General features: G+C 40.6%; 1 protein-coding gene across 4 annotated transcripts in view; it reads right to left on the reverse strand.

Annotated features, from left to right (window-relative positions):
* LOC139761845 (U2 snRNP-associated SURP motif-containing protein) overlaps positions 1-25,511 on the reverse strand; it is a 434,305-nt gene that overhangs the window by 290,637 nt on the left and 118,157 nt on the right. For 2 of the 4 annotated variants that reach the window (XM_071686389.1, XM_071686380.1), the window contains exon 9: positions 1,182-1,247. The exons of the other annotated variants lie outside the window; for them this stretch is intronic. In XM_071686389.1, coding sequence (XP_071542490.1) covers positions 1,182-1,247 — 66 coding nt within the window. The remainder of the gene's footprint in view (positions 1-1,181; positions 1,248-25,511) is intronic. 4 annotated transcript variants of the gene reach the window in all.

Genomic DNA, 25,511 nt, shown 5'->3' on the forward strand with positions numbered 1-25,511 from the left:
AAACCATCTCACAAATCACCCTCACCTCCTGAACATACTCCCATCAAACATCACAAAACACACACTCATCATCAAAAAGAAACCATTATAATTCACTGAGCCCCATCGAGAAACTAAACATCTTGCAACTCAATGCCAACAGCATAAGGAACAAACACAAAGAAATACATAAACAACTCAAGGAACAAAACATCCACTACGCCTCATCCAAGAAACCAGATTCACACCCAGGTCTGCCCTCCCACCTTTCTAGAAATACAAAACAGTAAGAAACGACAGACAAGGACAAGAAGGGGGTCTTGTAACACTCATCCACCAAATCATACCTTTCTCCAATGCTAGTGACACCACAAAACAGTTCACAAACAATGACAACACCCTAGAAATACAGGCCATCACAGTACCTAAAACTTAACACTGCCTATCCTTTATGAGGTACTAATGCAACCGTTCTGCTCTAACTTCTTTATATGTCTCCAAATTTTAGCCTAAATTCAAGCAGTGTTCTTTGCCTCTGTCTTTCTTCCTTCAGTCTAACACTTCTGATGAATACTCTATCCAATTCCTCCTCGTCTATGTTTCACAGCCTACTTAAGCTATCATCAAGCTACATAACTCTATGCTGAACATTATCATTATTGGTCATCCTCAAATGTCTAGGCTATATCCACCAATTCTTTGTTCCTTTAATCTCAAAAACTGCATCTGACATTGGTACAGATTCTAAAAATTGCATTTTGCATGTCTACAGATCACATGAGTCTTTGTATCAGTATTTCCTCCTTCACCAGAACTTTTCCTCTTTGGCAGGAATATACATTTACATTTATCTATCTCACGATTCACTAATGATCTTTAAGTTGTGGTGCAACTGACTTGTCTGCTAATTCCTGCATTGATGATCTTTACTGTAAAACCTCCATGTCTCTGGTTATATCTAAATTCTCCATCTTTATCATCATGCACTGGTATTGGATATTCTCCACTTCTTAAAACCTTCCACCTAACGTACCATATACTTCTCAGATTGTTCTGTCTCAAACAGTGCATATTACTCGATAGTTCCACGTATCCCTTTTATATAAGGGGCATGGTAAATGTCAATCACGACGTGAAAAACTATGAAATGATAGATTAGCATGCAAAAGTAAGAGGAAATACTCAGAAAGTTATATAAATACCTTTGTGTTGGCCTGGTCCACTGCTGAGTGAGGGGCGGTGGGGGATGTGGTTGACACGTCTGACAGCTGCCGATAAGAGAGAAGGACATGGAGATGTTTCTTCTTTCTCTTGAACTTGGTTTAACACTCTACTCTCATTTCATACAGATGCACAGCATTGGTGGAGAATATTACAAATATATTTAGAAATAATACACAACACACATTAAAAATGAGTAAGGAGAGAGAGTGGCTGGCATATCCAGGATGGAATACTGGAGGCTTTGTTTCTTTCTTTCTCTTGAACTTGACTTCTCATTCCACAAATTTCATACTTAAGCACAGTGGTGGTGGTGAATCATGTGACTGTTTTTAGAAATATGAAATACACTAAAAACAAATGTGACGAGGGAGATTAGTTGGCATATGTGGGGAGGATATTGAGGTTTTGTTTTTGAAAATATACTAGCTTTTACTAACATCTGTTACTAAAGTCTTCAATGAAGTTACTGAGGTATTTCAACTTTAGAAATATTCTACATTTTAACTAACATCTGTTCCCCAAGTCCTCCACCACCCCTGGATCAAACAGAGAGAGAAAATCAGGCACACTTTAGAAATATTCTAGCTTTTAATTAACATCTGTTTCCCAAGTCCTCTATCACCCCTGGATTAAAGAGAGAAGATCAGGCACAGATGACACAACTCCTTTCACATGAAAAAAGTCCAAGCTCTAGGGTGGCTGGGATGATTCCCAAACTGGTCTTCCCTCCCCTTCTAAGTGGTCCTGCTAAAATAGTCTCTCACTTACTTCTTAACATTTCTCAAGTTATAGTCTCTCAGTTACTTCTTCACATTTCCCAATTTATTCTTGTTCACTTTCCCCATCAACTAATATAAATGACAGCCATTCTTCCTCATCACTTACATCATCCAACAATCCCTGTACCTTCTGGAGGGTCATCATGAACACAGAGATTGCAGGTCCCAGATGTGCAATAACAATGGTGGTTGAAGGGGTACAATGGAGTAAAAAAAAATTTCCTGTGCCTTTCTAGAGATGGAAGAGGCCTCTATAGGCCACTAATGGTAAGAAAACACCACATAAGAAACTCTATCTATATCTCTGATGCCCATTCCCTTCAGGAACTCACATCAAGGGGTGGGCAAGGCAAAAGAGTCTCCACCTGTCCCTGTCCTTACATGCCTCTATAGCATTCACCATTCCATGCATTCTTCCTTTGTTTCTCTCCCTCCAGTATTTCTCCACCCTATTTGCCAATGCCATAGTTGGTCTTCCACTCGCACCAACCACTTTGATTGTACTACTCACACCAACCACTTTAACTGTACTATCATACACTCTTTGTAAACTCTTTATCCTTCCACAAGCCCAAACCACCTCTAAAGTATTACATTTCACCCATTCTACCACTCCACAATTCATTAATTTTGCATTTCTTGCCATAACACATCTAACATACAACCTTTCATTTCTTTCTTCATTCCTTCTAGTCATACCACACACTATTCTCAAATAGCTCATTTCCACAGCCTGAATTCCTGACCTCTATGCCTAATTCCATGTTCACGTTTTGGCTGCATACGTCAGGGATGGGAGGACTATACAGTCCCTTACTCCTCTATCCACTTCCAAACTTACACCTCTACCCTTCATTACTCTATTAAGTGACCCAATGACTCTTCTATCATGTACTGCTCTCTCCCTTATCTCTCCTTGTAAACTCATTATCTTACATTCTTCCCACAAGCCCAAACCATCTCTAAAGTATTACATTTCACCTATTCTACCATTCCACAATTCATTAACTCTGCATTCCTTGCCATAACACACCTCGCATACAACCTTTCATTTCTTTCTTCATTCCATTTAGTCATACCACATGCTCTTCTCAAATAGCTCATTTCCACAGCCTGAATTCCTGACCTCTATGCCTAATTCCATGTTCATGTTTTGGCTGCATAGGTCAAGAATGGGAGGAATATGCTGTCCCTTAATCCTCTATCCACTTCCAAACTTACACCTCTACCCTTCATTATTCTATTAAGTGACCCAATGACTCTTCTATCATGTACTGCTCTCTCCCTTATCTCTCCTTCCATATCACAACACTTACCCAAGACAGCTCCCAGATAATTAAATTCCCTCAATTCTTGCAGTCTTTTTCCCCCATATCTACAGCACAATTTAGTACACTTTCTTCTTTCATTCTATATGGTTTTATAAAATCTTTACTTTCACTTTGTTTCCTTTCAAACACCATTACTTTATTTTTTACTTGCATTTACCTTCAATCTCCTCCACTTACACACATCATAAAACTATTACAACCTTTTGCAACTCCTCTTCATTCTCAGCAAACAACACAGTATCATCCACAAACAGGATTGCTACTAGTCACCATATCTCATTGCCACACTCCATCTCTGCATCCCTTTTCCCTAGTTTTGCTTTCATCTCTCTTATCACACAATACATAAATATATATAAAAAAAACACTGTGTCATCACACAGCACTGCCTCACACCTATATGTATCCCATAACTTTCCCTCAGCTCTCCATCCACTCTTACACACACATTTGCTCCTCAATAGAAGGCTTTTACACCATCGAACAGTTCTCCCCCTATACCATATATCCTTAACACATCCCACAAAGCATTCCACTCAACTTTGTCATACACTTTTTCCAGATCCATAAAAGATGCATACAACTTCTTACCTTTCGCTAAATACTTTTCCACATTCATCTTCACTACAAGAACCTGATCCACACATCCCCCTGCCTTTCCTAAAACCCCCTTGCTCTTCACTTACTCTGTATTCAGTCTCTTCCATCACTCTGTCAATTAATGGTCTAACATACACTTTTCCTGATATACTTTACAGACTTATTCCCCTATAATTGCTACATACATCCTTCACACCTTTTCCTATGAATAAAGGAACAATAATAGCTTTCACCCAATCCTCAGGCACAACCTTCTGTTTCCATGCTAACTTACATATAAGATGCATCCACTCAATCACACTTTCTCTTACATACTTCAGCATTTCAGCCATAATCCCATCCACTCCTCGTGCCTTTCCTATCTCCAGTCTCATTATTGCCCTTCATACCTCCCTCTTTGCTATAGGCCCTTGCACTTCTATCCTCTTCCTTCCCTCCTCCATACCCATGCATGTAACAACTGCTGACTCCCATTCTCCCACATTCATCAGTTCTTCAAAATACTCTTTCCATCTTCCATTCACTTCCTCCTTTTCATTCAGCAATTCCCTTCCTTACTTCTCACATCAACATTTCCACTCTTATATTCACCTCTTTCCTTTTTCACCTCCTTCCAGTATAGTTTCTTATCATCCCAAAACTTTCCACTTAACTTTCTTCCAAAATCTTCATCTACTCTTTCTTTCCTTTCCTCTACCAGCTTCTTAATATTCCACTTACGTATTTCATATTCTTCCCCCCTCCTTTGCTGAACGTCCACTGATACATTTGTACTGAGCAATCTACCATATGCCTTTTTCTTCTCTTTCACAGTATTTCTAATTTCTTCTGTTCACCATGCATTGCCCTTTTTATTCCTATATCTCTTCCTTGTAACCAACTACTGATTCTACAACCTTCACCAGTACAGTACTTTTCTAATCATTTTAAACACCTGATTCACACATAACTGCATTCCTGCATTCATGGCAATTCCAACTAAGCTTTCAATTACTTTCCTTTCATACCCATTCCCTGTATTTTTCCTGATTCACCTCACTTGCCAACAATAATACCTCTCAATTCTTCCTTACACCATAAATCCACTTCTCCCTGATCCTCATCCCCACAAGAAACACGAAATGGTCAAGAGTCTCTAAAGAATCCTCTCATGACTCTAGCATCCAGCACAGCCTTTCTCAATCTTTCGTCCACTGCCACATAGTCAATCAAAGCCTTTAGCTCTTCTATTCCATCATTATTCATCCATATATATCTCTGGATCATCTTGTGCTGAAAAAAAAAGGCATTCCCATGAAATATACCCCTTTCAGCACAAATACCCACGAGACAGCATACATTTTCATTTACTCCAGGCACTCCCCATTTACCAACTATCTTACCAATTCCATCACATCCCACCTTCGCATTCATATCACCCAATGTGACCAAGTTTCTCTCATTCTTAAAACTGTTAATACAGTCATTCAAATTCCTCCAGAAAAGCTTCATTTCACCCTTACAGCTCTTCATGAGATTTCAGTAACTAAATGTGACATTTTGTTACAAAACTACAAATAAAAAAAAAGAGAATGAAATCAAAATTCGATGAGGCATAAGGCAAATCACACAAATCACTGCTCAGCATCAATACACTTCCTTTACAGGTGAGCAAAACAAAAATGACATAAATTAGTTCACTCTTCACTGGATCCACCACAAACATAATCTTGCAAGTGTGCAGGGTGGTGTCTCACATGGTGAGGGTGCAACTGCTTGAGGCTGGGTGTTGACCCAGAGTTGTTGTGGGGATCAGCGAAACCTGAGAACGTACGTGACGTCAGTTTTGCAGACAGGCGGCCACTGCTGTTCAGCTTCACTGAGTACTGTCAATGCAGCTTCACCTCCACTACCATGCCCGACCTGTCCTACACCTTGGAAGCAACATCCTGCACACAGACAGGGGTGCCCAAGGACAGCTGGGGCAGTGTAGTGGTGTCACCTGCTGGGTCAACCTGCACAAGAGCCTGGCTCTCTGCTATGGCCTGCTCCCTGTTTTGCAGAGCAGTTCTCCACTGCTGGTTTACTTGATAATATTGCCAGGGTGCAGGGACACCTTCTTGCAACTGTCCTCCTGCTGCTAGCTGTGTGAATGACTTATCCCCCTCTCTTAGGGGGTGTCGAGATATTGGAGCATAACCTGAGTTGCTGTGCTGTTGTGTAGGTTACATCCAACACCCACATTGCCCCTCAACACCCGTATGGCTGCCTTTACCATTGCTTTGGCATGTCCAATGGACATAATTCCCCATAAATTGTAGAATGCTTCCATCTCCTCACTGTCTAGATTGGTTCCCCCATCTGAGGCGATTTCCATGGGTGCACCCCATCTCCTGAACACGGTGAGAAGCCTTGCGATAACTTGGGATTTTCCTGCATACATTCGAATCCTCCTCACTACGCTAAGAGGTGCAATGAAAGGAGGTAGTCCATCTTCACTTTATCATAGAGAAGTATCCTTTCACAGGAGAGGGGTGGCATCACCTCTATCTCGATCTGACTCATGCCTCCAACTGCCTAGCACATGTTCCCATGCTGCTGGGTACCCACCGCCAAACTACCTGTACCACACACTGAACCCTACAGTGATAGAGGAGTTAAAAGAAAATGTGTGAACTTGAATGTGGCAAAGAAATAGGTTACATTCAATCTAATGGACTTTCAGCTTTAATGGACTTCCCTTCCCCCTATTAGGCCATTAAATCGAGGGTTTATTGTCTTTGAATTTTCAACAAGCATTCGATAAAGTTCCACATCATAGATTATCAACAAAAGTTATGTCAATTAGCACAGATGGGGTTGTAGTCTGGTGGTTAAAATTTTTTTTGTTCATACTTGACTGCAATTTCCCATGCTAGCGAGGTAGTGCCACGAACAGACAAAGAAATGCTACATCTGCTCACATCCATTCCCTAGCTGTCATAAGCAATGCACCAAAACCACAGCTCCAAATACACAACCTGGCCCCACAGAACTTCCCATTGTTTACCCCTGATGCTTCAAATGCCCTGGTTCAGTCCAGTGACTGCACGTCGACCCCAATACATGACATCGTTACAATGCACTTCATCCTGTGCATGTTTTTAACACTCCTGCATTCTCAGGCCCCAGTTGCTCAAATTCGTTTTCACCCCATCCTTCCATCCATTTCTAATTCGTCAGGCCCCAGTTGCTCAAATTCGTTTTCACTCCATCCTTCCATCCATTCCTAATTCGGTCTCCCATTCACTTTGTTCCCCTACATTTAACAGAATATCCTCTTTGTCAACCTTTCCTAACTCATTCTCTCCATGTGTCCAAACCATTTCAGCACAATCTCTTCTGCTCTCTCAACTACATTCTTTTTATTACAAAACATCTCTCTTATCCTTTCATTACTGACTCGATCAAATCACCTCACACTACATATTGTTGAAACATTTCATTTACAACACATCCAACCTCCTCCACACAGCCCCATCTATAGACCATGCCTCACATCCATACTATACTGCTGGGCTTACTATTCCTTCAAACATGCCTGTTTTTGCCCTCCCAAACAACATTCTCTCTTTCTAAACATTCTTCAGTGCTACCTGAACCTTTGCCCCCTCCCCCATCCCATATATCTCTTCCACTTCCATGGTTCCATTTGCTACTATGTCCACTCCCAGATATCTAAAACATTTCACTTCTTCCAATTTATCTCCATTCAAACTCACACCCCTAACTAATCTGTCCCTAAACTCTGCTGAACCTAATAACCTTGCCTTTATTCACATTCACTCTCAACTTCTCCTTTCACACACTCTTGCAAACTCAGTCACCAACTTCTGCAGTTTCTCACTGGAATCTGCCACCAGTGCTTTAACATCAGCAAACAACACCTGACTCACTCCCAGGCCCTCTCGAGAATACCCTACAGACTGTGTACTCGCCCCTCTCTCTAAAGCTCTCGCATTCACTTCCCTCACGGCCCCATCTATAAACAAACTGACAACCATGGTGATATCACACATCCCTGCCATAGACCCATCTTCATTTGGAATCATTCACTCTTCCTACTCATCCACAAGCCTTATACCCTTGACAAAAACTTCTCACTGCTTCTGGCAACTTCCCTTCCCCATCATATACTCTTAAGACCTTCCACAGAGCATCTCTATCAACCCTAACATATGCCTTCTCCAGATCCAAAAATTCTACATAGAATATCCATCTGTTATTCTAAGTATTTCCTGCGCAAATTCTTTAAAGCAAACACCTGATTCACACATACTCTACCATTTCTGAAACCAAACTGCTCCTCCCCAATTTGATGCTCTGTACATGCTTTCACTCTTTCAATACTCTACCATATAACTTACAACGTATACTCAACAAACAACCTCTGTAGTATGAACACTAACCTTTATCTCCCTTGCCTTCATACAATGGCACTATACATGCATTCTGCCAATCCTCAGGCACCTCACAATGATCCATACATACACTGAAAATCCTTACCAACCTGTCAACAATACTGTCACCCCGTTCTTAATAAATTCAGCAGCAATACCACCCACTCCAACTGCCTTGCCACATTTCATCTTACACAAGGTTTTCACCAACCCTTCTCTCTTTACCAAACCACTGTCCACAGGGCTCTCACTTTGCATACCACCCCGACCAAAACACCTTAATCTGTCACTCTATGATCACACACATTTAACAATCCTTCAAAAGAATCACTCCATCTCCTCCTCATCCTCACTTTATCACTACCTGATATCAATTCCCCTTTTGCCCCCTTCACTGATGTTCCCATTTGCTCTCTTGTCTTTTACTCATTATTTACCTCCTTCCAAAACATCATCTTGATCTCCCTAAAATTTACTGATACAAGCTCATTCCAACTCTCATATGCCCTCTTTTTCAACCCCTGCACCTTCCTCTGAACCTCCTGCTGCTTTATCATATACATCTGCCAATCATTTACACTCCTTCCGTGTAACACCCAAATCCCTCTTTTCTTCTGCAAGCAACTTTACTTTCATCCCACCACTCACTAGCCTTTCTCATCTGCCCATCTCCCACGTTTTACATGCCACATGCATCTTTTGCACAGGCATCACCGCTTCCTTAAATACCTCCCATTCCTCACCCACTCCACTTATTTCATTTACTCTCACCTTTTGCCATTCTACACTCGATAACTCGTGGTATTTCTTCTCACAAGCTCTTTTCCAAGCTCACCTACTCTCATCACCATCTTTTCCCCGACATTGTTTCCTCTTTCTCGAAAACCTTTGAAAATCTTCAACCTCACCCCCACAAGAAAGTTATGAGACATCCCACCAGTTGCCCCTATCAGCACATTTATATCCAAAGGTCTCTTTTACATGCCTATCAATTAATGAGAAACCCAATAATGCCTGCTGACCATTTCTCCTTGTCACATATGTATACTTGTGTATATATTTCTTTTTATGCCAGGTATTCCCAATCACCCATCTTTTTGGAGCACAAAACTCCACTAGCACTTCATCATTTCCATTCATAACACTAAATACCCTATATACACTCTCAACTGCCACATTACTTATCTACACGTTTAAATCACCCATCACTAATACACGGCCTCTTTCATTAAAACTAATGACACTCATTTAACTACCCCCAAAACACTTGCCTCTCATGAACTCTCTCCTCATACCATCCTAGTGAAAAGTGACTGCTCAAACCCCTCTTAACTATCATCCTATCACTTTGACATCTACCATTTCCAAAGTCTTGAATCCCTCCTCAACTCACATACCCTTAAACACCTCAAAAATCAGTCTTCTTTCTGATCACCAGTATGGCTTCCGTAAGGCGAGATCCACGGGTGATCTTCTTTCCTATCTTACTGATGTTTGGTCATCATCCCCGAAAGATTCTAGAGGGTCATGTAGCTGCCCTTGACATTTCCAAGGCTTTTGACACGGTGTGGTATCAGGGTCTCATCTCTAAGCTCCCCCTCTTTTGGCTTTCCTCCCTCACTTTGCTCCTTCATATTAAGCTTTCTCTTTGGCTGATCTATCTCTGTGCTTGCTGATGGATCAGCCTCCTGCTTTTTCTCCATCAACAGTGGTGTACCTCAAGGTTCTGTCCTCCTACACTTTTTCTCCTTTTTTCTAGGATTTCCTCTCCTCCACAATTAATCCAATGCACTCACATACTCACGACTTAACAATGCATTCCTCCAAATCCCTCAATTCTGCTCCCTCTTCTCCCACTTGATCTGCATCTCATCTTGACACAGCTTCCTCAATAAACTTTGGCTTGGATAGGGTATCTCAGTGGGGCAGACAAAATTTTGTTAAGTTTAATGCCCCCTAAACACACTTTCTACCCATCAATCAATCGAAAAACTCCTCACAACTCTCGCCTCTCCTTTGACAATTCTGAAATTCCACCTCTTGACTCGATGAATACACTTGGTATTACTGTAATATCCACTATTTCTTGGAAACCCCACATTACAGGAATAGCTAAGTCTGCCTATAAGAAAGTGGGTGCCCTGTTTAGATGTTGAAACTTCTCGTCTGAACAATTGCCCACTTTATACAAGGATTGTTTGTCCTTGTATGAGTACTGTTCTCACATCTAGGTTGGTTCTAGCTCTGCATCCTTACTTGAAAGAGTTGAGTTGAAAGTTGTCTGAATTACAAACAGTCCTAAGCTAACTTCCAAACTTTACCCTATTGCCCTACACCGCAATGTTAGTTCACTTCCCCTCTTCTATGGGTATTACTTTAGTTTCTGCTCCCAAGAGCTGGTTACTCATGTGCCCAAACACCACCAGCTAAACCACGCAATACTCAGCAATCTGCAGCGTCACATAATTACTGTGTGGCCATCAGCAACCCAAGGGTGCCATTTTGATAACTTCTTCTTTCCCTACACGTCGAAGCTTTGGAACTCTCTACCTTCTTATGTCTTTCCCAATAACTATAACCTGGCACATTTCAAAGGACAGTTTTTTCAATTCTTCCGAAATTCATAAATACTTTCCCTTGTCTTTTCTTCTTCAATTTCATAATTCTATATTTCAATTAAGGCTCAGCCCTGGTGTGGACTTTTGTCCATGAATGTAGCAAAAAAAAAAAAAAAAAAAAAAAAAAAAAAAAAAAAACAGCAGTTGTCACATGCATGGGTATGGAGGATAAAAAGAAAAGGATACAAGCGCAGGGGCCTATAGCAAGAAGGGAAGTCAAAAAGGCAATAATGATGTTGAAGGTAAGAAAGACACCTATAGAGGAAGGGATTCCAGCTGACATGTTGAAGTATGGAGAAGCAGTGAAAGAATGGATGTATTTGATATGTAATTTATCATGAATACAGTTTATGCTCGAGGATTGAGAGAGAGCTATCACTGTTCCTCTATCAAAAAGGATGTATGTAGCAATTATAAGGGAATGAGTCTCTTAAGTATGCCAATAAGTGTACACAAGAGTGGAAGCAGGGAACAAGGAAGGTAGTGAAAAGGATATGACACTTTAAGTCAAGGTTGCCCAATGCACAGAATACCTTGTGGGTTATTTGGAGGCCTTAACCCTCACAGACAGGACAGGGCCCATTTACAGATTATATTTACATAGGCAGGCTCCCCACTGCCACTGCTGGACATATACATGCCAACGGAAAAAGTCTCAGTTATACATTAGAATATTCTACGTTAATGCAGAGTACACGTAAACATTTTTTAAAGACAACTGTACTGGAAGAAAATTATGAGATATATAGTATTTTGGAACTTTGGCTAAATATTAGAAACAGAATTTCCTTACCAAATAAGAAACTACTGGATCCATAACATTCAACAGTGATAGGAGAAATAAGTAGGCAGTGGTATTTTGCTCTTTGTTAGAGTTTATCTAAATCCTGTGCAGAAATATGTTGCTGCTGTCAATACAATTGACTTCATTTTTGTAGAAACCAATGACAAGTTTTGTAAGAAAACAACAGTATGATTAGCTTAAAGGCCCCAGCACAGACACCAGAGGTAGATGAAAGACTTTAACATAAGACAGCCAAAATTAGCAATGAAAATTATTCTATCATAATAGCTGATTTAACATACATAATCTCAGGGGGTACGATCCCTTTCCAGTAACTCAGGGACTGGGCTTTTCCTAAATCTGCTTGATAGTGTCCTCAAACAATAAGTCGATAAACCTACTGGTGACAAGAACAGATTCAGTTCAAGCTCGGTAGTAAGTTGTTGACAACAGCCGCCCACAGTGGTACTATCATTCAGACTGAGGACCGTTAAAAGTGGTGCCCGGAACCATCTTACACTCTCCATGTCAGGATTGGTGGTCTTACTTTCTGTCTCATCAAAATGGGACTACCAGGCTAGTCCTACTATCTTCTTCAAAGCACCATACACCTGCTCAAACCTTGCTTATTATTATCACTTTCTTTTTCACATAAGTACTCTTGCCAATTCCAGTCCACTCAAACAATTGTAAGTATCATGACAGTGTCTGTCAAATCTATGGCTCCCAGTCCCTGGCATCATGGAGTGCTAAGAATTTCAGGGTTTCTGCCTGACTCTACTGCCAATAAGAGGGAGGGCTCTGGCTGTAGTGGTACCAACCCCTCCTACAACCTTTCCTTCTCTGTTACACCTTCCTCTTTTTCTATTCACTATACCAACATTCATGGTCTCTCTAGTAGGCTCTCTTCAGTTGAACACCATCCATCTAGTACCCCTCATAATATCTTTCTTCTCACTGAGACACAGTTGTCTAATGATGTTCTCAATAGTCCCTTTTTCATGTCTAACTATAACCTCCACTCACGATTCTGGTCCAAAGGTGGTGTTTTTGCATATTCAAATATCAACATACCTGCTGCATGCCTCAAGGCCTTGACTCTCCAAACTTTGATGTTATGTGGCTCAAGGTCTGTTTCCCTACTACCACACTTTTCCTCTTTTTTGCCTAATGCTCTCCTAATTCTACAAATTCTATGTCCTTCTTCAACAATCAAAACTCCTGCAAATTCTATGTCCTTCAACAATCAAAACTCCTGCCATGAGACTGTGATATCCTCTCACCTGCAAGCTGAGATCCTCTATGTAAGGGATTTCAACATTCACCTTAGAGAATGGTTGAATTCCTCCAATACAGATGGTGGAGGGACTGAAGCCCTCACCTTCTCCATTCTCAATGATTTAGAGTAAATTATCTCCCATCCTACCCATATTCCTGACCACTGTAACCACTCTCCTAATATTCTGGATTTCTTTTTCACCTCTGGTCCATCCTGCAGTAAATATAAATCTTACCCCCATTTGGTTCATCAGATCACACTCTCATAAATGTATCTATTGTAATGGCACCTTCCCCTCCAACAGCCCATCCTAAGAGTAAATACTGGCACCTCAACAAAGCTGACTGGAATGATAAACATAACTTTTCTGACTTTTCTCAGATAAATTACTGTCTGTGACAATCCTTCTGTCTCCGTAAAATGCAAAATCAGAGGTTATTCTTGCGGGAACGGAAGCATTTATCACCTCTTCCTCCAATCCATGATTCAAACATTCCTGTTCTGAGGCCATTCAGGCATGGGATCAGGCATATCAGGCTTAGAAAAACTCTCCTTCCTCTGACTCCCATTCAGTTTTCATCACTGCCCATAACTGCTTCAAGCATGTTATCCATGAGGCAAAGCGCTCCTTTATTCAAAGGAAGTGCGATAACCTCTCTTCATCATCCACCGATAGGTTTTCCTGGTCTTTAGCTGTGGGTATCTCCAACAACTTCTGTCTCCCTACTATCCTTCACTCTTCCGTTTTGACAGTACCATAGCTGTCTCTCCCATTGACAAAACAACTCTCTTTGGTTCCTGTTTCTCCTCTAACTCCACCTTGGATGACTCTAACATTCCTTCACTCCCTGATGCTCCTCTTACTACTACTATGCTCCTTTCTCTGAACAAAAGCAAGGCTTATGGTCCTGATGGCATCCATCCCCATATACTGAGTGTGCCTCTGAACTTGCACCTGTTCTTGCTCATCTGTTCAGCTTCTATTTAAAAACCAGACTTTTCCTTCTCTTTGGAAGCACACATTGAACATCTTCTCCCTAAGAAGGATGACTGTTATGACCCCTCTAACTACTGCCCTGTTGCTTTGACATCTACCATTCCCAAAGTCTTTGAATCCCTCCTCAATCCCTACATCCTTAGACAGCTCGAAAATTACAGTCTTCTTTCCGATTACCAGTATGGCTTCTGTAAGACGAGATCCATTGGTAATATTCTTTCCTATCTTACTAATGTTTTGTCATCATCCCTGAAAGATTTTTGGGAGGTCATATGTAGTTGCCTTTGACATATCCAAGGCTCTTGACATGGTGTGGCATCAGGGTCTCATCTCTAAGCTCCTCTCCCTCACTCTGCTCCATTATATTAAGCTTTCTCTCTGGTCAATCTATCTCTGTAGTTATTGATGGATCAGCCTCCCTTTTTTCTCCATCAACAGTGGTGTCCCTAAAGATTCTGTCCTGTCCCCTACACTTTTTCTCCATTGTTTCAAAGATTTCCTCTCCTCCACAATTAATCCAATGCACTCATATGCTGATGATTTAACAATGCATTCATCCACATCTTTCTATTTTGCTTCCTCTACTCTCACTCGATCTGCATCTCATCTTGACACAGCTTCCTCAATAAACTCAGACTTGGATAGGATATCTCAGTTGAGTAGACAAAATCTTATTAAGATTAATGCCTCTTAGATCCAATTTCTACCCCTCTCTCTATCGAAATCTCCTCAAGCACTCATCTCTCCTTTGATGATTCTGTAATTCCACCTCTTGACTCAACAAACATACTTGGTACTACTGTAACATCCTCTCTTTCTCTGAAACCCCACATTACAGGAATAGCAAAGTCTGCCTCTAAGAAGTGAGTTTCCTGTTCAGATGTCAAAACTTCTCTTTTGAGCAGTTGCTCCATTTATAAAGGGATTGATTCGTCCTTGATCAGAATATCGCTCAGAAACATTTGGTGTGGTTCTAGCTCTGCATCCTTACTTATCAGAGTTGAGCTGAAAGTGGTCTGGCTCATAAACTGTCCCAAGCTAACTCCCAAGCTTGACCCTTTGCCCTATATTGCAATGTTGGGTCACTTTCCCTCTTCTGTAGGTATTACTTTGGTTTTTCTCCTGAGAACTGGCTGCTTGTATGGCCACACCACTAACTAGACCATTAGCAACTCAAGAGTGGGCCGTTTTGACAATTGCTTCTTTACACATCAAAGCTTTGGAATTCTCTACCTCTTTATTTGTTTCCCAATAACTATGAACTGGTTCATTTCAAAAGACAGGTTTTTCACTTCCTCCAAAATTCGTAAATACTTCCCTTTGTCTTTTCTTTTTCCATTTCACAATTCTCTATTTCAATTAAGGACCAGCCTTAATGTGGACTTTTGTCTAAGACTGAAGCCTTGAAAAAAAAAAAAGGGGGGGGGGGGGGGTGAGGCCTTGTTAATGATGAAGTTGGAGAAAAGTAATACATGTGATCACTGGTAAATTACTTTTGAATTAACTTTCAACACTGGCTGTAATGCTGGTCAATGTGTTGCAAAGAAATACCACATTTCAGACTTGCAGATTTTGAAGATTTTCGCATTGCTCTTGACAGGAATACTTGGGATAAGATTATAAATGAAAGCGATATGGACAAAGCTTGGGAGATCTTCAGTAAAATGTTCACAGCAGATTTTTTCTAAAGCAAAGAGGAAATAATGGAGCAATGACAAAGAAGTGACTGTTGTCTAAGAAAGTAGCACATAAGAAATTGAAGGACACCAATAACCAGCATGATACAGGAAAATTATGTAAGTCTGTGTAAAGAAACAAAGGTGCTTTATACATCAAAGCAACCATCAATATGAAGCGTATATTGCTGAAAATAACAAAAGAAGCCCGAAGGAGTTTTATGAATTTGGAAGAAGCAAGAGACTCAATACCCAGCCACTTGTTTCATTCATAAATGAAAATGGTGAATTTGGTTCATGAAAACAATGACATGAAATGTCATACGATTTTTTCATGTGTATTTAGAAATGAAGATACAGCTAATGTCCAAATTCAGTTCCAATAATAAGAAATTAAAACTTTTTGCAACATATGGACATAAGAGATGAAGATATAGTATCAGCATTAAACAGAATGAAAATAAATAAACCAGTAGGGCCAGACAGGTTTTATCCAAGGACAATGAAAGATGCAAAAAACGAGATATTTTAACCCTTGACTGCTCTCTTCAATAAGTCATTTGCTACAGGACAAGTTCCAGAGGAACAGAAGCTTCCTAATGTAACACCCATTCAAAAAAAAAAAAGGCAATAAATCATTGCCCAGAAATTATCATCCAGTCAGCTTAATGTCTGTAATTGATAAACTTATATAACCCACCATTGTGGATAACACTGTTAACCATTTAGAGCATCACCACTTCATAAATGACTCTCACCATGTTTTTTGATGAAATTGCTCATGTCTGACAAACAAACTTGATTTCTTTTACAATAAAATCAATATGTATGATGAAAATACAGCAGGTGATGTCATCCATCTAAATTTTCAAAAAGCAGTCAAAAAATTCCACATCAAAAGATAGTAACTAACTACGTCATACGGCATAGATGGGGTTGTACTTCGGTATTTAAGAAACTGGTTAACTGCTGTAAACAATGAGTTGTATTCAATGGTCAAACCTCGGAATGGTCAAACGTAACAAGTGGTGCACAAGAATCTTAGGACCATCTCTCTTTCTCATGTACAGAAATGATGTTGATAATAGGCTGCATTGTAAGATATTGAAATTCACAGACGAAGGTAAGTTGGAAAACAGATCTACAACAGAAATTGAACATCTGCAGCTTCAAAGAGACACAGACAAACTGAAGGATTGGGCTCACAGGTGGCAAATGAATATCAATATCGATAAGGGCACAGTTTTATATGTCAGTAATAAAAATGAAAAGGCAAGCTGCAGTATGAACTCGGCTTAAATGTAAAAGGTAAATGAAGGAAAAGACTTGAGTAAAATAACCTCAGATGATCAAATCCAAGTAAACAGTGCACAAAAGCAATTCAAATGGGGTACAAAATTCTTGGATTTATACATAGGGTTATCAAATTTCAGTCTAGGATAGTTATCCTTACTCTTTACAAGTCACTTGCATGTTTTGAATTGCATTCAGTTTTGGTCAACCTACTTGAGAAAAGACACACAAAATGGAGGGAGTACAGAATATAATTAGAAAGCTGCTTTTCCGTACCATGTTCATGATATATCTTTCAGTTACCTTTCATAAAACTCATTACCTTCTGAAGGTCATAAGTCTTCAGTTATCTTTTTGCACACACTTAAATTGCTTTTCAAAAACAGAGACAGGCTACTAACAATTCCCGGACTGAGAAACGAATCCTATGACAGCCGACTAAATGACAAATCTATTTGGCTTAGATAAGAAAAGGTTAAGGGGTCATCTAATATAGGCATTCAAAATTAGCACAGGCTTTGATAATCTCGATCTAGCGACATACATAAAGATGGATTCATCTGATTTCAATAGTGTAATGGTTACAAACGAGTGGCAAATGTTTTACCTTGACAGATGCAAAGTACTTTTTCTTCAAAAGGATTGTTAACATATGGAATGATTCATCAACTGGAGTGGTTGACAACAGTACCATAGATACATTAAGAAACTTGATGAAAATTTCTATTCAAATCCATAACTGACATCATTTGTGCCTCCTTAACTACAAGAAAAGTTCATATTACTTTTCTATTTCAAGCATGTACATATTTCTACTCTTACCACACTAATCTATGATTACATCTCTTCCACCATCACAAACAGCCTTGAAGGGACCCAGTACTGTTGCTACATAATATTTATTATTCATTCATTTTGCTTTGTCGCTGTCTCCCGCGTTAGCGAGGTAGCACAAGGAAACAGACGAAAGAATGGCCCAACCCACCCACATACACATGTATATACATACACGTCCAGACACGCAAATATACATACCAATACATCTCAATGTACACATATATATACACACAGACATACACATATATACGCATGTACAGAATTCATACAGTCTGCCCTTATTTATTCCCATCACCACCTCGCCACACATGTAATAACAACCCCCTCCAGCCTCATGTATGCGAGGTAGCACTAGGAAAAGACAACAAAGGCCCCATTCGTTCACACTCAATCTCTAGCTGTCATGTAATAATGCACCGAAACCACAGCTCCCTTTCCACATCCAGGCCCCACACAACTTTCCATGGTTTACCCCAGACGCTTCACATGCCCTGGTTCAATCCATCGACAGCACGTCAACCCCGGTATACCACATCGTTCCAATTCACTCTATTCCTTGCACGCCTTTCACCCTCTTGCATGTTCAGGCCCCGATCACTCAAAATCTTTTTCACTCCATCTTTCCACCTCCAATTTGGTCTCCCACTTCTTGTTCCCTCCACCTCTGACACATATATCCTCTTGGTCAATCTTTCCTCACTCATTGTCTCCATGTGACCAAACCATTTCAAAACACCCTCTTATGCTCTCTCAACCACACTCTTTTTATTTCCACACATCTCTCTTACCCTTACATTACTTACTCGATCAAACCACCTGAAACCACATATTGTCCTCAAACATCTCATTTCCAGCACATCCACCCTCCTGTGCACAACTCTATCCATAGCCCACGCCTCGCAGCCATACAAGATTGTTGGAACCACCAGTCCTTCAAACATACCCATTTTTGCTTTCCGAGATAATGTTCTCAACTTCCAAACATTCTTCAAGGCTCCTAGAATTTTCGCCCCCTCCCCCACCCTATGATTCACTTCAGCTTCCATGGTTCCATCCGCTGCCAGATCCACTCCCAAATATCTAAAACACTTCACTTCCTCCAGTTTTTCTCCATTCAAACTTACCTCCCAATTGACTTGACCCTCAACCCTACTGTACCTAATAACCTTGCTCTTATTCACATTTACTCTTAACTTTCTTCTTTCACACACTTTACCAAACTCAGTCACCAGCTTCTTTTAGATTGAATAATGGAAGTAACTAAATGCAAGGAGATTTTAGGAAAGGTAGAGGATGTGTGGATCAGATTTTTGCTACAAGAGTAACCATGGAAAAGTGTCTAGCAAAGGGTAAGAAGCTGCATGCAGCTTTTACGGATCTGGAGAAGGCGCATGAGAGTCAAATGGAATGCTTTGTGGGATGTGTTTCAGACATATGGTGTAGGAAGAAAACAGATGGATGGTGTGAAAGCCTTCCATTGATGAGCAAATGCATGGGAAAGAGTTGACACAGAGCTGAATGAAAGTTTCGGCATACATGGGGGTGTGCAACAGGCTATGGGATGTCATCATGGCTTTTTCCTATGGGACAGGGTAGTGGGAGGAATGGATGAAGGCAAGTAAGTATGAATAGGTACATGTGCATATATGCACATGTCTATGCATTGTGTGTATATGTATGTATTTGTGTATATGTATATGCATGTATATGTGCATGTATGGGTGTTTGTGTATATATATGTTTATGAGTGGATGAGCAACTCTTCGTCTGTTTCCTGGCACTACCTCACTGACACAGGAAACAGCGATCAAGGACAATAAAAAAAATAAAAACATATATATAGAGTGAATTGGAACAATGTGCTATACCAGGGTCAACATGCTGTCAATGGATTGACCCAGGGGATGTGAAACATCTGGGATAAACCATAGAAAGGTCTGTGAGGCCTGGATGCGGATAGGGAACTGTGGTTTCGGTGCATTAGCTGTTAGCGATGTACCGAAAGAAAACAGACAAAGAATGGCCCAACCCACCCACATACATATGTATATACATAAATGCCCGCACACACAAATACATATATATACATACATTTCAACATATACATACATGTAAATATATAGACGTATCCATATATACCCATGTACATATCCATACTTGCTACCTTCATACATTCCCGTTGCCACTGTGCCACACATGAAATAGCACCCCCTCCCATCCAGCGAGGCAGTGCCAGGAACAGACGGAAAAGGCCACATTCGTTCACACTCAGTCTCTACCTGTCATTTGTAATGCACCTAAAACACAGCTCCCTTTCCACATCCAGGCCTCACAGACCTTTCCTTGGTTTACCCCAGACGCTTCACATGCCCTGGTTCAATACATTGACAGCACGTCGATCCCAGTATACCACATCGTTCCAATTCACTCTATTCCTTAGAAGCCACTCACACTCCTGTATATTCCGGCCTCAATCGCTAAAAATCTTTTTCACTCCATCCTTCCACCTTCAATTTGGTGTCCTGCCTCTCCTTCTTCCCTCCACCTCTGACACATATATCCTCTTTGTCAATCTTTCCTCACTCATTCTCTCCACATGTCCAAACCATTTCAACACACCCTCTTCTGCTCTTTCAACCACACTCTTTTTATAACCACACATCTCTCTTACCCTTTTCATTACTTATTCGATCAAACCACCTCACACCACATATTGTCCTCAAACATTTCATTTTCAACATATCCACCCTCCTCCGCACAACCCCATTTATAGCCCATGCCTCACAACCATATAACATTGTTGGAACCACTATTCCTTCAAACATACCCATTTATGCTCTTTGAGATAACGTTCATGCCTTTCACACATTCTTCAGCAGAGTGAAAAGTGTGCAAGGAATATAGTGGATTAGAAATATGTGGTATACCAGGGTCAACATGCTGTCAATGGATTGAACCAGGTCATATCAAGCATCTGGGGAACGCTATGGAAAGTTCTGTGGGGTCTGGATGTGGAAAGAGAGCTCCGGTTTTGGTGCATTACACATGACAGCTAGAGAATGAGTGTGAACGAATGTGGGCTTTCTTGTCTTTTTCTAGTGCTACCTCACACGTGCATGGATGAAGGGAATGGATGAAGGCAGCAAGCATGAATATGTGCAGGTGTATACATCGTTATGTCTATGTATGTATATGTATGTATACGTTGATATGTATAGTTATGTATATGTGCGTGTAGGGGCGTTTATGTACATACATATGTATGTGGCTTGCTTGAGCCATTCTTTCGTCTCTTCCCTTGCACTATCTTGCTAACGTGGGAGACAGTGACTAAGTTTAAAATAAAGATAATCTTAATATCGTTGAAATGTAGGGTTGAAGGTTAAATAGGAGGTAAGTTTGAATAGAGAAAAACCAGAGGAAGTAAAGTGTTTTAGATATCTGGGAGTGGACTCAGCAGCGGATGGAACCATGGAAGCGGAAGCGAGTCACAGGGTGGGGGAGAAGACGACTAAAGGGGACGGTAGCAGGGGCCAGAAACCCTCCCCTCCTTGTATTTTAAACTTTCTAAAAGGGAAAACAGAAGATGGACTCACGCGGGGAGTACTCATCCTCCTCAAAGGCTCAGATTGGGGTGTCTAAATCTGTGTGGATGTAACCAAGATGAGAAAAAAGGAGAGATAGGTAGTATGTTTGAGGAAAGGAACCTGGATGTTTTGGCTCTGAGTGAAACAAAGCTCAAGGGTAAAGTGCAAGATTGGTTTGGGAATGTCTTGGGAGTAAAGTCAGGGGTTAGTGAGAGGACAAGAGCAAGGGAAGGAGTAGCACTACTCCTGAAACAGGAAGTGTGGGAGTATGTGATAGAGTGTAAGAAAGTAAACTCTAGATTGATATGGGTAAAACTGAAAGTGGATGGAGAGAGATGGGTGATTATTGGTGCATATGCACCTGGGCAAGAGAAGAGAGATCATGAGAGGCAAGTGTTTTGGGAGCAGCTGAGTGAGTGTGTTAGTAGTTTTGATGCACGAGACCGGGTTATAGTGATGGGTGATTTGAATGCAAAGGCGGGTAATGTGGCAGTTCAGGGAATAATTGGTGTACATGGGGTGTTCAGTGTCGTAAATGGAAATGGTGAAAAGCTTGTAGATTTATGTGCTGAAAAAGGACTGGTGATTGGGAATACCTGGTTTAAAAAGAGAGATATAAGTATACATATGTAAGTAGGAGAGATGGCCAGAGAGCGTTATTGGATTACGTGTTAACTGATAAGCGCGCGAAAGAGACACTTTTGGATGTTATTATGCTGAGAGTTGTAACTGGGGGATGTCTGATAATTATCTTGTGGAGGCTAAGGTGAAGGTTTGTAGAGGGTTTCAGAAAAGAAGAGAGAATGTTGGGGTGAAAAGAGTGGTGAGAGTAAGTGAGCTTGGGAAGGAGACTTGTGAGAGTAAGTACCAGGAGAAACTGAGTACAGAATGGAAAAAGGTGAGAACAAAGGACGTAAGGGGAGTGGAGGACGAATGGGATGTATTTAGGGAAGCAGTGATGGCTTCCGCAAAAGATGCTTGTGGCATGAGAAGCGTGGGAGGTGGGCAGATTAGAAAGGATAGTGAGAGGTGGGATGAAGAAGTAAGATTATTAGTGAAAGAGAAGAGAGAGGCATTTGGACGATTTTTGCAGGACGATTTTTGCAGGGAAATAATGCAAATGAGTGGGAAGTGTATAAAAGAAAGAGGCAGGAGGTCAAGGGAAAGGTGCAAGAGGTGAAAAAGAGGGCAAATGAGAGTTGGGGTGAGAGAGTATCATTAAATTTCAGGGAGAATAAAAAAATGTTTTGGAAGTAGGTGAATAAATTGCATAAGACAAGGGAACAAATGGGAACTTCAGTGAAGGGGGCTGATGGGGAGGTGATAACAAGTAGCAGTGATGTGAGAAGGAGATGGAGTGAGTATTTTGAAGGTTTGTTGAATGTGTTTGATGACAGAGTGGCAGATATACGGTGTTTTGGTCGAGGTGGTGTGCAAAGTGAGAGGGTTAGGGAATATGATTTGGTAAACAGAAGAGGTAGTAAAAGCTTTGCGGAAGATGAAAGCCGGCAAGGCAGCGGGCTTGGATGGTATTGCAGTAAATTTATTAAAAAAGGGGGTGACTGTATTGTTGACTGGTTGGTAAGATTATTTGATGTATGTATGACTCATGGTGAGATGCCTGAGGATTGGCGGAATGCTTGCATAGTGCCATTGTACAAAGGCAAAGGGGATAAAAGTGAGTGCTCAAATTACAGCGGTATAAGTTTGTTGAGTATTCCTGGGAAATTATATGGGGAGGGTATTGACTGAGAGGGTGAAGGCATGTACAGAGCATCGTGTGGTTTCAGAAGTGGCAGATGATGTGTGGATCAGGTGTTTGCTTTGAAGAATATATGAGAGAAATACTTAGAAAAGCAAATGGATTTGTATGCAGCATTTATGGACCTGGAGAAGGCATATGATAGAGTTGTCTGTGGAAGGTATTAAGAATATATGGTGTGGGAGGCAAGTTGTTAGAAGCAGTGAAAAGTTTTTATCGAGGATGTAAGGCATGTGTATGGGTAGGAAGAGAGGAAAGTGATTGGTTCTCAGTGAATGTAGGTTTGCAGCAGGGGTGTGTGGTGTCTCCATGGTTGTTTAATTTGTTTACGGATGGGGCTGTTAGGGAGGTGAATGCAAGAGTTTTGGAAGGAGGGGCAAGTATGCAGTCTGTTGTGGATGAGAGAGGTTGGGAAGTGAGTCAGTTGTTCTTAAATGATGATACAGAGCTCGTGGCTGATTCATGTGAGAAACTGTAGAAGCTGGTGACTGAGTTTGGTAAAGTGTGTGAAAGAAGAAAGGTGAGAGTAAATGTGATTAAGAGCAAGGTTATTAGGTACAGTAGGGTTGAGGGACAAGTCAACTGGGAGGTAAGTTTGAATGGAGAAAAACTGGGAGTGAAGTGTTTTAGATATCTGAGAGTGGTTTTGGCAGCGGATGGAACCATGGAAGCTGAAGTGAATCATAGGGTGGGGGAGGGGGCGAAAGTTCTTGGAGCATTGAAGAATGTGTGGAAGTCGAGAACATTATCTCGGAAAGCAAAACTGGGTATGTTTGAAGGAATAGTGGTACCAACAATGTTCTATGGTTGCGAGGCGTGGGCTATGGATAGAGTTGTGCGGAGGAGGGTGGATAAGCAGTAAATGAGATGTTTGAGGACAATACGTGGTGTGAAGTGGTTTGATCGAGTAAGTAATAATACGGTAAGAGAGATGTGTGGTAATAAAAAGAGTGTGATTGAGAGATCCTACGAGCTGCCCCTCTCAGCATATTCACATCCAACAATTTTTCCCAGCAACCACTGAAATAGTGCATAACCTAACAATTCCCATCGATCCCCAGTCAAGTCACTCAAATACACTTACATATGCTCTTAAACCAGGTATTCCCTATCACCAATCCTCTTTCAACACACAACTCAAAAATCTGTTCACCACTTTCATTTACACCACATATCCCATGCTCCCCCATAATATCCATAACTGCCCCATAACTCTGGTATTCAAATATCTAAAGAGTAAGACTCAATCTCTCACATCAAAATTGCTTGGAAACTCATTCAGCTTTCCTCCAAAACTTGTCTCTACTCTTCACTCCTTTCAACTACTAAGTGCATAGGTAATGCCAATCACTCAACACTCAATCTACTTTCAATCTTACTAATACCAGTCTAAAACTCACTTCTTTACATTCTATAATACATTCACATTATTATTCTTTCAACTAAAGTACCACATCATCCTTTATGCAAATCAATACTTTCACATGCCAGGGAATGAGCCCTTCCAGTGCTCCTAAGGTAAACAAGACATGTGCAGTCAGCTTTCAGCCACAAATACATTTACCATAATCATTAATTTGTGACACTTTTTTTGGTCTTAAATTCTTCTGTTTTGCATAAATCTGTACATAAAATATTTCTCTACAATACCATATGCACCAAACAGTATATTTCATGACAACACTACCAATATGGGGAGCTTTTAAGATGTGTACTCCTGCTAGTATGTAAATTTTACTCTAAATACAGATGTGTAACACTCCTTTTCATCCTGCATGTTTTCGATAAATTTTGTTAAAGTGATTACACAATAAATCATGCATTAACACTGCCATTAAAGGAAGTTTCTTGTGATACAAACTAACGCTAGCAAGTATATGTTACACCACATGATGCTTTTTTACTTTTTTTTTTTACATGCATGTGTTAGCCAGATAATGGATGAAAAATACTGGAGCACCTATAGACCAAAACAGGATTTCAAGTGAATTTCTAAATTTGTGGATGCATGCTGCATATAAAGAACACATACTTTTGCAAGTTTGCTGGAGTATGCAGATTGAGAAATAGGTTTTTGAGAAATAGGTATGTGTTAACACTTTATTTTAGTATAAATACTTCAGGAAGAAGCAAGATAACTTGAATATTTTTTTCCTGAAACATCTTAAGTGCATCAAGAATTAACTTAAGTAACTTTGTTTATTCACTGAAACTAAATCCACCACAATTGTAGTGAGAGACAAAAGAGAGGCATGTGGGCATTATTCACAGGAAAGGTGTGCAAGTGACTGGGACATAATAAGAGAGAGTGGGAAAGCAGGAGGTCAAGAGAAAGGTGAACCTGAAA

The sequence above is a fragment of the Panulirus ornatus genome, chromosome 3, assembly GCF_036320965.1.
Source record: "Panulirus ornatus isolate Po-2019 chromosome 3, ASM3632096v1, whole genome shotgun sequence".
In the NCBI taxonomy this organism is placed as follows: Eukaryota; Metazoa; Arthropoda; class Malacostraca; order Decapoda; family Palinuridae; genus Panulirus; species Panulirus ornatus.